The sequence below is a fragment of the Limanda limanda genome, chromosome 16 (assembly GCF_963576545.1).
Source record: "Limanda limanda chromosome 16, fLimLim1.1, whole genome shotgun sequence".
NCBI lineage: Eukaryota > Metazoa > Chordata > Actinopteri > Pleuronectiformes > Pleuronectidae > Limanda > Limanda limanda.
This window is the reverse complement of record NC_083651.1, coordinates 22,236,783-22,251,388: the sequence shown is the minus strand read 5'-3', so window position 1 is coordinate 22,251,388 and position 14,606 is coordinate 22,236,783. Positions and strand designations below refer to the sequence as shown.

At 39.6% G+C, this 14,606-nt stretch overlaps 3 protein-coding genes and 1 pseudogene across 3 annotated transcripts; 1 reads left to right on the top strand and 3 right to left on the bottom strand.

Moving 5' to 3' along the window:
• Positions 1-2,106: 2,106 nt before the first annotated feature.
• LOC133021831 (granzyme F-like) lies at positions 2,107-3,721 on the bottom strand. Its single transcript, XM_061088821.1, has 3 exons — positions 3,596-3,721; positions 3,015-3,275; positions 2,107-2,899 (listed from the first exon to the last, which is right to left on the bottom strand). Exons 1-3 carry the CDS (start codon positions 3,719-3,721, stop codon positions 2,747-2,749), a joined length of 540 nt encoding a protein of 179 aa, XP_060944804.1. The 3' UTR covers positions 2,107-2,746.
• A 1,390-nt stretch (positions 3,722-5,111) lies between these two features.
• LOC133021830 (granzyme B-like) lies at positions 5,112-8,974 on the bottom strand. The gene is made up of 5 exons (XM_061088820.1): positions 8,786-8,974; positions 8,430-8,577; positions 6,601-6,739; positions 6,020-6,280; positions 5,112-5,904 (listed from the first exon to the last, which is right to left on the bottom strand). Exons 1-5 carry the CDS (start codon positions 8,940-8,942, stop codon positions 5,752-5,754), a joined length of 858 nt encoding a protein of 285 aa, XP_060944803.1. The 5' UTR covers positions 8,943-8,974; the 3' UTR covers positions 5,112-5,751.
• A 754-nt stretch (positions 8,975-9,728) lies between these two features.
• LOC133021280 (rab-like protein 3) lies at positions 9,729-11,342 on the top strand (annotated as a pseudogene).
• LOC133021829 (granzyme B-like) lies at positions 11,066-14,530 on the bottom strand. Its single transcript, XM_061088819.1, has 5 exons — positions 13,401-14,530; positions 13,012-13,159; positions 12,529-12,670; positions 11,947-12,207; positions 11,066-11,830 (listed from the first exon to the last, which is right to left on the bottom strand). Exons 1-5 carry the CDS (start codon positions 13,450-13,452, stop codon positions 11,678-11,680), a joined length of 756 nt encoding a protein of 251 aa, XP_060944802.1. The 5' UTR covers positions 13,453-14,530; the 3' UTR covers positions 11,066-11,677.
• Between the last annotated feature and the right edge of the window lie 76 nt (positions 14,531-14,606).

The window sequence follows — 14,606 nt, the reverse complement described above, 5'->3', positions numbered from 1 at the left end:
TAACAAACTCTTTTCGACTCTCCTATCAGGACAGCTGTGAGACTGGCCATCCTTGTGACGCACAAACATTATTAGAAAATTCCAAATATTAATTATGATAACCGAAAGGTTGAAAATAATGATTTGTATAAGGTAATGTAATTGACCCACTGCTCCTACCTCCCCTTCCGCCTTTATGAAAAGAGTCAGTGCCATTATGGTTTGAGAAACTATTATTTTGTGTCTGCTCCATCAAAACAATCTTGACTGTGAATGTGTAAACATTCACATCCTCGAAACTAAACAATGTCATACTGACTTTGCCCCAGAAAGGACAGCTCCTTGAATTCTGTCTGATGTTGAATACAGCTAATGAAAATATGCTTTAATATCCAAGAAGTTAATTATGAGGACAACTAAAAGATACATTATTGGCACTAAACAGCAACGGTTATTAAATTAATTTGTATGTGCATTATATCTAGCTAAAACTACCTCTAGCTTTATTATAAAGAGTTCTTTCAGACACAACCTATAGTTAAAGGTTGAAATTCCTAACAGTCCCTGTGCAGAGGTGAAAGCTGAACAGTGTGACTGGGGCTGCACAGCTCACCTCCACTACCTTCCAACCTGACAAAGGAAACTGAGTAGGTGTGAAAAACATCGCCCAGAGGTGTTGTTTCCTGCAAGAGTGAGACCCCCTTTACCAAAAACAGTTAAAACTGTCAAGTTACTATATGATTTTAATTTAGGAAGTGTTAAAGCGTGATCGTTTATCCTTTAAGAGAAGATGAGCCGAACTCAGTTTGCTCAATCAAGTATTTATTTAGGAGAGCAATGAACAGGTTACAGCAAAGCAATGGGCTTCCACACATTAGATGTATCAGAGCGCCCTGAACATCCGGCGCCTGTCTATTTTATAGCAGTAGATCTTCGTCCCTCCTCCTCGGAAGTGCGCAGGCGTAATCCATCCTCCTGGCTTTTGGAATACGGAAGTAGAACAGGGACACTCCCAATGACGTTCCTACTACTCTGATAGTTGCTAGGCAACCTGTTTACTTCAAGAAAGGCCTTCACTCAGCAGATGCCATGACGGGCAAAAGAATATTATCAATTGGAGAAAAGATTATTATGTTTTCTGCTACAGCAAAACAATCCTGACTGTAAACATTCGGATCCTCGAATCCAAACCAACATACAACATTAAGTCAACAATGTCACTCTGTCTGACCTCTAGGACTTTATCAGACAGCTCCTGGAACTCTATGTGAGTTTAATGCTGCTAAGGAAATTATGCTTTAAGTACAGAACGAGAAATGAGAACATGTGAAACATTCATTCTTAATTTGTAGATTAAACCCTAGGAAGGAAAAGGTTATTATTAAAATCATTTGTATGAATGCCTAATATCTAGCTAAAACTATTCCTATCTTTATTGTTAAGAGTTCAAATATAATTTTAAATGATGCTATCTTTATTTGTTTAGAATTCTGTCAGACACAACCTATAGTTAATTAAAAGTTTGAAATCCCAACAGAAGCTCTGACCTTAAGGCCCTGTCTAATGTTCAAACTGATACTTTGCTGGCTTCACCTAATGGAAGTCTCAGCAGACAGCAGTGCATTTAAATTGAGGCCATCATTACAATTTGAACTAAGCCTGTTGCTGATGTGTAATGTTGTTTTCTCAGGACTGCACTAACCCCAGATACCTAGCTGCAGGCACATCGAATGCAGTGAAGCTGAGCAGGTTCTTTGACAAGGTGAGAGTTCTTTAATGTGACACACAGCTGTATAGAAACTTCCTTTACATTATACACAGTGTGTAAAGTTAAATGTTTATGTAGTGTTATATTGAGGGTAGACCAATACCTTTAGTTGGTGAAGTGAATGTCGAAGTGAATATTAAATATCAACTATGACTTCATCATCTTGGCCTAGTTTAAAGGTTTACCAAAGTAAAAGTGTTTGACATTTAATTTCATATTTAATTGATCTGACCATGATTGTATCATCAAAAATATAAGGTTTAGTTGATGTGGTTTTGATTTTTTTTCATCAAGGTTAACTCAAAAACTCGGTTCACAGGTCATAGAAAAGAGATATTTCACAAGAGATCCAAGTCAGGTGAGTTTTCAGACTTTATTGATTTTAGAAACGGACTTAATAAGAACTGAGATGTCATTTAAGGTGAGCTGTTTCTTGTAAACATTTTGTCTCCTCTCTCTGCAGATGACAGGTTTCACTGACAAAAAACGCTTCAACTTCAAAAGTTTGCACTACGACTGAGGAGGCTTGAGCTCTGCAGCGGTGGCCTGCGGGGTTTGATCAGAGTGCATGGGGGGGCTTCTCCACCACAACCACCACACTCACAGAGATACTTTCGATATCTGCCCTTGTCTGCTACACCGCCATTTCTCCCTCACGCCATTCAGTCTGACACACACTTTCACCCAGAAATAACTCAGACCTGCTGCTGACAAGAGAGTTTTTAGATGAGTTAAAGAAAGAAATTTGTACATAGTTGACAAAACTTGCACAAGGATTATTGAAAAAGGAAGGCACATTCTTTAACTGTACAGCAAGATGTTAGGTTGAAATAAAAGCATCTGTGATTTTTTTTCCATACCTTTGCAAAACATTCACATGTACCAGTTTCCCTTTTCAGGCTAAATTAATTCGAATTTTGCTTTATTAAGCTGCGTTAATAATCAAGTGAAGAAAGGAATAACTTCTTGGCCTCTGAATAGTGGTTGTTATACACTCTTCTACCCCTGCATGGTTTTCTTGATCCAGGGAAGAAAGAAATGTAGGTTCATGAAGACATGGGGAAACTTGGGATTGTCGCAGTCATTCTCGGCAGTGAAAGCTGTGATACCCTGAGGTTTGCTGTTGCAGATCAGCGGTCCGCCAGAATCGCCCTGAACGGAAAAGGCAACAGAAACACTTGATTGTGGAAAGAATGCTCTTAATGAATTAAAGAAATAATGTGTGACATGTTGTATCGTTGCATTATTGTTGTATTCTGTTAATTACCTGGCAAATTCCTCCTTTCTTTTTGTCAAACTTGGTGCATATCATGTGAAGAGTATGGAAGTATTTCTGCCAGATATTTTTGCATTCCTTGGGGAATTGAATCTTCTCCGTGGTTTCCCTCAGTACATGAGAGGCCGGCCCGTTAACTGCTGTTCGGCCCCAGCCAGCAACCACACATGCTACATTGGCAGGTGTTTTCCCGTTTTTCTTCGGTAATCCAATGGGCTTCACATACTTGTTCAGTTTTGCTTTGTTTTTTAACTGTAAGAAAACAGAGCATCATTATTTATTGTGCCTTTAAAGACTAGGAAAGCTTCTGTTGGACTTGACATTGTGTCTGAAGCCCTGAGTGGTTTATATCCTCTTAATGCAACACTGAGGTTTTTAAGTAAAGTGCGTCACCCCCACATCCTCATCTGCTTCAGTGCAAATGTGTGAGAGTCTTAAACCCTACATGAGGCAGGGTGACAAAATGAAACTTGCACCATGATGCTAAAAGCTTCAAAAGGACTTTACAGAGACCCTGATTTCTGTTTTAACACTTCAGATCAACTTTGATATGGATTTTTACACAGTTTTACCTTGAGAAGCATAATGTCATAATCATATTGTCCATTGAACTCTGGATGTGTGAAGTAAGCTGCCACTGTGAGATTCTGCTGACTTTTTTCTTCCTTGCTTATGTTGTGTGCGCCGAGCACCACCATCATCGTCTGAGGCCTGTCAAACCAGGGGACAAAATATTATATTAAGTTATTATGAACTTATCATGATTACATAGTTACACTCTATTAAATACACGTTACTTATATAGATTTAAGGTGCTTCAAGTTAAAAATGAAAAAAGGCAAACATTTAAAAAGCAAATAAGAAACCATTAAAGAGACTTAAACACTGAAGGTGAAGTCTACCATCAAAACAAATTAAACTATAAAAGGTATTAACGGTGGAGGACAAATTCCATTTATATTTAAAACCATAAATTATGACAGACAGACGCATGGACCTAATATCATGATTTACACAACATGTATGTTTATCATTTGAAAAGTAATCACCAGCAATTCCTTTTTAAATTAAATAATTAATTATATACACCTCTGACTTGTACGGAGCCCCAAAGGGGACAGAGGGAAAAAAAATGATGGGTGAAAAAAAAACGGACTTTTGCGAGATCTCGATCCCGAGAAAGTTTTGCGAGATCTTGAGATACTTTTGCGAGATCCCGAGATACTTTTGCGAGATCCCGAGATACGGGTTGTGGGCGGGTGCCACAGAGCAGGGAAGCCGAGGCTGAGCGGCTGCGGGGACAGCCGCCTTACACACACACACACACACACACACCCCACACACACACAGTCTTATGACTTAGGGGGGGGGGGGGTTGTGTGCGTGTGTGTGTATGCTTGTCTCTGTTCCTCTTCACTAAAACTGATAATCACATGTATTTTTTAGTTATTATCCGATGATGACCGATCGGATCAGTGCTGGTGTTTACCGTTAAAGTGTAAAGTGAGCGCGGGACAGAGGGACGTGAGGCGGAAGACTCCGACACACACAGGACGACCGGACTTTTAATGAGCGTCTGTTCTGATCCTGGAGCAGCGCTGGTTATAATTATTCAGCGGCAGCACATCGCTAAGACAATGAACGGAGCAGAAAACATGGATCGATCCTGTTATGTCTCTGTATCGATGCACAGTCGCCCACTTCCGCGAGTAAGGCGGCTGTCCCCGCAGCCGCTCAGCCTCGGCTTCCCTGCTCTGTGGCACCCGCCCACAACCCGTATCTCGGGATCTCGCAAAAGTATCTCGGAATCTCGCAAAAGTATCTCGGGATCTCGCAAAAGTATCTCGAGGTCTCGCAAAACTTTTGCGAGATCTCGCAAAAGTATCTCGAGATCTTGCAAAACTTTCTCGGGATCTGTTAAGGCGTGTTGGTTTATCCTATAATATGAGAGAAGCCGATCCAAGATTTTGGTTCAATCAAATGTTTTATTTAAAGATGCAATGAAGAGTTTTTTTTCATCAAGGTTAACTCAAAAACTCGGTTCACAGGTCATAGAAAAGAGATATTTCACAAGAGATCCAAGTCAGGTGAGTTTTCAGACTTTATTGATTTTAGAAACGGACTTAATAAGAACTGAGATGTCATTTAAGGTGAGCTGTTTCTTGTAAACATTTTGTCTCCTCTCTCTGCAGATGACAGGTTTCACTGACAAAAAACGCTTCAACTTCAAAAGTTTGCACTACGACTGAGGAGGCTTGAGCTCTGCAGCGGTGGCCTGCGGGGTTTGATCAGAGTGCATGGGGGGGCTTCTCCACCACAACCACCACACTCACAGAGATACTTTCGATATCTGCCCTTGTCTGCTACACCGCCATTTCTCCCTCACGCCATTCAGTCTGACACACACTTTCACCCAGAAATAACTCAGACCTGCTGCTGACAAGAGAGTTTTTAGATGAGTTAAAGAAAGAAATTTGTACATAGTTGACAAAACTTGCACAAGGATTATTGAAAAAGGAAGGCACATTCTTTAACTGTACAGCAAGATGTTAGGTTGAAATAAAAGCATCTGTGATTTTTTTTCCATACCTTTGCAAAACATTCACATGTACCAGTTTCCCTTTTCAGGCTAAATTAATTCGAATTTTGCTTTATTAAGCTGCGTTAATAATCAAGTGAAGAAAGGAATAACTTCTTGGCCTCTGAATAGTGGTTGTTATACACTCTTCTACCCCTGCATGGTTTTCTTGATCCAGGGAAGAAAGAAATGTAGGTTCATGAAGACATGGGGAAACTTGGGATTGTCGCAGTCATTCTCGGCAGTGAAAGCTGTGATACCCTGAGGTTTGCTGTTGCAGATCAGCGGTCCGCCAGAATCGCCCTGAACGGAAAAGGCAACAGAAACACTTGATTGTGGAAAGAATGCTCTTAATGAATTAAAGAAATAATGTGTGACATGTTGTATCGTTGCATTATTGTTGTATTCTGTTAATTACCTGGCAAATTCCTCCTTTCTTTTTGTCAAACTTGGTGCATATCATGTGAAGAGTATGGAAGTATTTCTGCCAGATATTTTTGCATTCCTTGGGGAATTGAATCTTCTCCGTGGTTTCCCTCAGTACATGAGAGGCCGGCCCGTTAACTGCTGTTCGGCCCCAGCCAGCAACCACACATGCTACATTGGCAGGTGTTTTCCCGTTTTTCTTCGGTAATCCAATGGGCTTCACATACTTGTTCAGTTTTGCTTTGTTTTTTAACTGTAAGAAAACAGAGCATCATTATTTATTGTGCCTTTAAAGACTAGGAAAGCTTCTGTTGGACTTGACATTGTGTCTGAAGCCCTGAGTGGTTTATATCCTCTTAATGCAACACTGAGGTTTTTAAGTAAAGTGCGTCACCCCCACATCCTCATCTGCTTCAGTGCAAATGTGTGAGAGTCTTAAACCCTACATGAGGCAGGGTGACAAAATGAAACTTGCACCATGATGCTAAAAGCTTCAAAAGGACTTTACAGAGACCCTGATTTCTGTTTTAACACTTCAGATCAACTTTGATATGGATTTTTACACAGTTTTACCTTGAGAAGCATAATGTCATAATCATATTGTCCATTGAACTCTGGATGTGTGAAGTAAGCTGCCACTGTGAGATTCTGCTGACTTTTTTCTTCCTTGCTTATGTTGTGTGCGCCGAGCACCACCATCATCGTCTGAGGCCTGTCAAACCAGGGGACAAAATATTATATTAAGTTATTATGAACTTATCATGATTACATAGTTACACTCTATTAAATACACGTTACTTATATAGATTTAAGGTGCTTCAAGTTAAAAATGAAAAAAGGCAAACATTTAAAAAGCAAATAAGAAACCATTAAAGAGACTTAAACACTGAAGGTGAAGTCTACCATCAAAACAAATTAAACTATAAAAGGTATTAACGGTGGAGGACAAATTCCATTTATATTTAAAACCATAAATTATGACAGACAGACGCATGGACCTAATATCATGATGATGACCGATCGGATCAGTGCTGGTGTTTACCGTTAAAGTGTAAAGTGAGCGCGGGACAGAGGGACGTGAGGCGGAAGACTCCGACACACACAGGACGACCAGACTTTTAATGAGCGTCTGTTCTGATCCTGGAGCAGCGCTGGTTATAATTATTCAGCGGCAGCACATCGCTAAGACAATGAACGGAGCAGAAAACATGGATCGATCCTGTTATGTCTCTGTATCGATGCACAGTCGCCCACTTCCGCGAGTAAGGCGGCTGTCCCCGCAGCCGCTCAGCCTCGGCTTCCCTGCTCTGTGGCACCCGCCCACAACCCGTATCTCGGGATCTCGCAAAAGTATCTCGGAATCTCGCAAAAGTATCTCGGGATCTCGCAAAAGTATCTCGAGGTCTCGCAAAACTTTTGCGAGATCTCGCAAAAGTATCTCGAGATCTTGCAAAACTTTCTCGGGATCTGTTAAGGCGTGTTGGTTTATCCTATAATATGAGAGAAGCCGATCCAAGATTTTGGTTCAATCAAATTTTTTATTTAAAGATACAATGAAGAGTTATTCATAGCTATGGACAATTATCACAGCCTATGCTGATTAAGTTAGCAGTAGGAAGATAATAATGGCCCCGAACAGCAGGGGTCGTGTATAATTATAACAGTAGATTTGATGTGATTGGTTATGAATATTTGGAGGGGAGTCACCGCAAATCACTTTGGATCTCCCTTATTGGTCCAGCCGCAGTGCCACGCCTCTTGTCACCGAATCCAGGAAGTGACAGGGAGCCGCTCTACGTCATGCTTCTATGCTACTCTGCCGGGTTGCTAGGGCAACTCTATCTACCCTGACAGTCTGATGTTGTCTCGTAATTTAGCCTTGAGTAGAAAATGTCTTGCTCCAGTCATCTCGGCTGCTGCATATGAGCCATAACAAACTCTCTTGGACTCTCCTATCAGGACAGCTGTGAGACTGACCATCGTTGTGACTCCAACCTCGAGACTTATCAGACAGCTCTTGGAACTCTATGTGAGTTTTATGAATCTGAGGGAATAACGCTTTAATAGAAATGAGAACTAGTGAAACATTAATTCTTAATTTGTAGATTAAACCCTAGGAAGGAAAGGTTATTATTAAAATCATTTGTATGAATGCCTAATATATAGCTAAAACTACTTCTATCTTTATTGTTAAGAGTTCTTTCAGACACAACCTATAGTTAAAAGTTTGAAATTCCTAACAGATCTCGCAAAAGTTTTGGGAGATCTCGCAAAAGTCTGTTTTTATTTTTTTTTTTTTCCACCCATCATTTTTTTTCCCTCTGTCCCCTGGGGGGCTCCGTAGACTTATACCTCTAGTTAAAAGTTATCTGTGATGGAGCATTGGTCCAAAATTCACTCACTTTTTGCAGTGAGCTGAAGTCAGAACAAAGTCGTCCCGGACGAGGATCCCGCCACATGAGTGTTGTCCATGAAACTGGAGTGAAGCCATGTAGGGTCTGGAATGAGGCTTCGAAACTTTACCACCGAAGATGCCGGCCTCAGTCGCCCCTGATATGAAGAAAGTGGGCAAATTAAAACACAGATTACAAAATACTGAATCCTCAGCCATCAAATTATTATCATAATTATTTTAGGATGAATAAAAATCTAGGCATTAAAAGGGTTTGTTAAAATCAGCTATGATCCCTTAGAATGTATATTATTTGCAAATGATTAAGTTTCTTCCAGCAAAGATTTAGAAATTCAATCATCTTACCATTTAGAGAGAAGAACTGAAAGAACAATATGATGCCGAAGGTTTGAATCATTGTCCCTGTGAAGAGGTGAAAGCTGAACAGTGTGACTGGGGCTGCACAGCCCACCTCCACTACCTTCCAACCTGACAAAGGAAACTGAGTAGGTGTGAAAAACATCGCCCAGAGGTGTTGTTTCCTGCAAAAGTGAGACCCCCTTTACCAAAACCAGTTAAAACTGTCAAGTTACTATATGATTTTAATTTAGGAAGCATTGTTTAAACTCATGCTTGATGATTCTTTATCAATTTGAATCTAATGCAAAAGCATTCATGGAAGGAGGTTAATGCTTTAGTGGAAACGAGGTCACATTAACCACAATGAAAAAGATCTCTCCAGCTCGCTCACATGCAAACATAATGTTCTCACTTCTATGCCGTGGTCTTTGTCAACTGAAATGAATTTGACCTTTTTTCAAAAGACAGACTTAAATGTTCAGATGTATATTACTCTGGAGACCGGACAATATGAATTGCAATAAAATAAATCCCTATTACCAGGTACAGAAGCATGTGGTCGAAAAATTCAGCCCATTCAAGTCATACTGTGAAGTGGAAAATGTTTCAATTATTATCGTCAGAAGTTATTCTAGCGATGTAAGGTGAAAGGTGAGTGTTTGATACAGAAAGTAACTGTCATGTTAGTGCTCCCTGATGAAGGTTAGTTGTTCCTCCCACACAGTCAGACAGACCAGCATACAGCACACTGGTGGAGCTGGTATTCACAGGTACAGGGGATGTTAGGCTTGGTGCTCAAAAAGAACCAGTAGACCACGCAGAGGAGATGGATGTCTGCTTTGACACAGTGGGTTGGGGGTGGTATGTAATTTGGGTTTTAAACACTAGTCCCTTATTTAGTTGGAATCATACTTGGTCTCAAAAGTAGTGGTATAGTATAAGTATAGACATGTATTACACTGACTTGATAGTATATATATATATTTGTGGGAAATAAAGTGCAGTTCTATACTTTGCCACTGATTCAATGTAATTTAAAATTTGACATTTTCATTCAACAACAGGTTCAAGACTATAAAGAGGGAACCCTGGAGGAGAAAATATACTACATTGAGCTGTGGGATGCGGAGGATCTATCGGCAGTGCCAGCAGCATCAAGAGCACCAGAGCCGTCTTCTACAACTCAATTAATGGAAAAGTTAATTTTTATTAGATACGAATGTCTTAAGTATCTTAAATAATCATAACGAGTAATCTATGTTCTTTCATTCTCTGGATTATTCTAGGAATTATACTGGTGCATGATTTGACAAATGGAAAACACAAACACCAATAAGTAACTGTAAATGTTTTCACTGAGGGACATCCCTCTTTTCTTCTGTCCTTGCAGCAGTGACTATGATAGAGAGCAGTTTGCTGAGAACCCAGTGCCTTTGCTGCTGATTGGCACCAAGTTTGACCAGATCGCAGACAACAAGCACAATGAAGTTCTCACCCGAACAGCCTTTCTCTCCGAAGACTTCAATGCTGAGGAGATTAATCTGGTAGATTAACATTCATTCACACAAGCTCTGACCTTAAGGCCCTGTCTAATGTTCAATCTGTTACTTTGCTGGCATCACCTTTGTGTTAAAAAAACAGCTCTCAGGAATTTGAATATAGGTCAGAAATGTTTCACAAGAACATTGTTAAACTATAACTAATACTCGGTAAACAAAAAATGCATCTCTGTGTATAATTTGAAAATTTGAGGGACTTTGGCGACACCTAGTGGAAGTCTCATCAGACAGCAGGGCATTTAAAATGATGCCATCATTACAAATTGAACTAAGCCTGTTGCTGATGTGTAATGTTGTTTTCCCAGGACAGCACTAACCCCAGATACCTGGCTGCAGGCACATCAAATGCAGTGAAGCTGAGCAGGTTCTTTGACAAGGTGAGAGTTCTTCAATGCAACACACAGCTGTATAGAAACTTCCTTTACAATATACACAGTGTGTAAAGTTCAATATTGTTTATACTGTGCAGCTGCTGTATAGTAATGTGATGATGATGCTTTGCTCAAATGATGGTCTTATATTAAGGGTAGACCAATACTATTAGTTGGTGAAGTGAATGTCGAAGTGAATATTACTGTTCCAAATATTGCAAAATATCAACTGTGACTTCATCATCTTGGCCTAGTTTAAAGGTTTACCAAAGACAAATAATAATAACTTTTAAAAACACATAATTTGTAAACTGTGTCTAGCATTTAATTACATTTAACATTTTTAATTGATTTGGACAAGTTTGTATCATCAAAAATATAAGGTTGAATTGATGGATTTCTTCATCAGGTTTAACTCATAAACTCTGTTAACAGGTTATAGAAAAGAGATATTTCACAAGAGATCCAAGTCAGGTGAGTTTTCAGACTTCATTGTGGGCTTCTCCACCACAACCACCACACTCACAGAGATACTTTCGATATCTGCCCTTGTCTGCTACACTGCCATTTCTCCCTCACGCCATTCAGTCTTACACACACTTTCACACAGAAATAACTCAGACCTGCTGCTGACAAGAGAGTTTTAGATGAGTTAAAGAAAGATATTTGTACATAGTTGACAAAACTTGCACAAGGATTATTGAAAAAGGAAGTTGCAGGAATGAAAAGACAAGCTTGAGCAATGTATGACAGGACAAAGGCACATTCTTTAACTGTACAGCAAGATGTTAGGTTGAAATAAAAGCATCTGTGATTTTTCTTTCCATACCTTTGCAAAACATTCACATGTACCAGTTTCCCTTTTCAGGCTAAATTAATTCGAATTTTGCTTTATTAAGATGCGTTAATAATCAAGTGAAGAAAGGAATAACTTCTTGCCCTTTGAATAGTGGTTGTTATACACTCTTCTACCCCTGCATGGTTTTCTTGATCCAGGGAAGAAAGAAATGTAGGTTCATGAAGACATGGGGAAACTTGGGATTGTCGCAGTCATTCTTGGCAGTAAAAGCTGTGATACCCTGAGGTTTGCTGTTGCAGATCAGCGGTCCGCCAGAATCCCCCTGCACGGAAAAGGCAACAGAAACACTTGATTGTGGAAAGAATGCTCTTAATGAATTAGAGAAATAATTTGACACATTTTGTATCGTTTCATTATTTTTGTATTCTATTTAATTACCTGGCAAATTCCTCCCTTCTTTTTGTCAAACTTGGTGCATATCATGTGACTAGGATTGAAGACTCCCTCCCAGATATTTTTGCATTCCTTGAGGCCTTGAATCTTCTCCTTGGTTTCCCTCAGTACATGTGAGGCCGGCCCGTTAGATGCTACATAGCCCCAGCCAGCAACGACACATGCTACATCAACAGGTGTTTTCCCGTTTTTCTTCGGTAATCCAATGGGCTTCACATACTTGTTCAGTTTTGCTTTGTTTTTTAACTGTAAGAAAACGGAGCATTATTATTTATTGTGCCTTTTTAAGATTATGCAAGCTTCTGTCGGACTTGACATTGTGTCTGTAGCCCTGAGTGGTTTATATCCTCTAAATGCAACACTGAAGTTTTTAACTAAAGTGCGTCACCCCCACATCCTCCTCTGCTTCATTGCAAATGTGTGAAAGTCTTAAACCCTACATGAGACAGGGTGACAAAATGAAACTTGCACCATGATGCTCAAAGCTACAAAAGGACTTTACAGAGACACTGATTTCTGTTTTAACACTTCAGATCAACTTTGCTATGGATTTTTACACAGTTTTACCTTGAGAAGCATGATGTCATAATCAGATTGTCCTGATGTGTACTCTGGATGTGTGAAGTATTTTGCCACTTTGAGATTCTGCTGACTTTTTTCTTTCTTGCTTATGTCGTGTGCACCGAGCACCACCATCATCGTCTGAGAGCTGTCAAACCAGGGGACAAAATATTATATAAAGTTATTATGAAGTTATCATGATTACATAGTTACACTTTATTATATACACTTTATTTTTATAGATTTAAGGTAAGATTGAACTATAAAAGGTATTAACGCTGGAGGACAAATTCCATTTATTATTTAAAACCATAAATTATGACAGACACGCATGTATGTAATAATAGGATTTACACAACATGTGTGTTTGTCATTTGAAAAGTAATCATCAGCAACTCTTTTGTAAATCAAATAATTTATGTACACCTTTGACTTGTACCTTTAAATAAAAGTTATCTGTGATGGAGCATTGGTCCAAAATTCACTCACTTTTTGCAGTGAGCTGATGTCAGAACAAAGTCGTCCCGGACGAGGATCCCGCCACATGAGTGTTGTCCTTGAAACTGGAGTGAAGCCATGTAGGGTCTGGAATGAGGCTTCGAAACTTTACCACCGAAGATGCCGGCCTCAGTCGCCCCTGATATGAAGAAAGTGGGCAAATTAAAACACATATTACAAAATACTGAATCCTCAGCCATCAAATTATTATCATTTTTATTCTTCCTATAATAATTTGATGGCTGAGGATTTAGTATTTTAGACATTATTTTAGACATTAAAAGGTTTGTGAAAATCAGCTATGATCCCTGAGAATGTATAGATTATTTGCAAATGATTAAGTTTCTTCCAGGAATAATCTCGAAATTGAATCATCTTACCATTTAAAGAGAACAACTGAAAGAACAATATGATGCCGAAGGTTTGAATCATTGTCCCTGTGCAGAGGTGAAAGCTGAACAGTGTGACTGGGGCTGCACAGCCCACCTCCACTACCTTCCAACTCGCACAAAGGAAACTGTGAGTAGGTGTGAAAAAACATCGCCCAGAGGTGTTGTTTCCTGCAAGAGTGAGACCCCCTTTAACTGTCAAGTAACTATTTGATTTTAATTTGGGAAGCAGTGTTTTAAACTCATGCTTGATGATTCTTTATCTATTTGAATCTAATGGAAGGGAATTCATGGAAGGAGGTTAATGCTTGAGTGGAAACGTGGTGACATTAACCACAATCAAAAAGATCTCTCCAGCTTGCACACACAAACATAATGTTCTTACTCCTACGCCGTGTTCTTCGCCAACCGAAATGACAGACTTAAATGTTTAGATGTATTTGACTCTGGAGACCTGACACTCATCTCCAGCAGACCTGTCCGGTGTCCTTTGTGGATTTCAGGACCCTGGTGAAGGATTATTGATTATTTAAGACATTAATATAAGCTCTTGAAAGTTAAAGTGTTGTTTACTTACAGCAAATAAGTAAGCATTTACTGAGACCAGAATTCGAGTGAGGAGTTGAATGCCTTAAAATACAAGGTCACACACTCCTAGTCTTCATGTCCTTTGTCTTCGTGTTCGTGTAACCCTTCTCACTTAAGTGTCTTTTTTATAAACCAAAATGTTAAAGAAGAATCCATCAGTTCCAGAGTTGGCTCTAGAGGTCTGATTTTATCAATTTTCCAGAACAGGGTGAGTCTGAGGTGCTGAATGGATCTGAGACCGTAAACCGTCCCAGAGTGAAGGACAGGGCGGTGATCAGGCTGTATGTAAATGTAGGCATGATCAATGGGTACAGACATGTGCTGTGATTACAAAGAGGAAGGAAGAAGAGGGGATTTACCGTCTCAGAGCCTCAAGGGTCAAATAAACAGGGGGCAGGAAGGTTTGATCAACTTAAGATAAGGGTAAAGGGCCTTATAAGGTGAGTTTAAGATGGAAGGGGAAGAGATGAAGCAGAATATTCAGACAGGGAGTTGTCAACAATAGAACAGGTGGGGGTTGAACGTCAATTAACACAAATATGGTATAATATCTTTCATGAATATATATTGATATTTATGGTTTATAAAAAAGGACAGGACTCCGAAGAT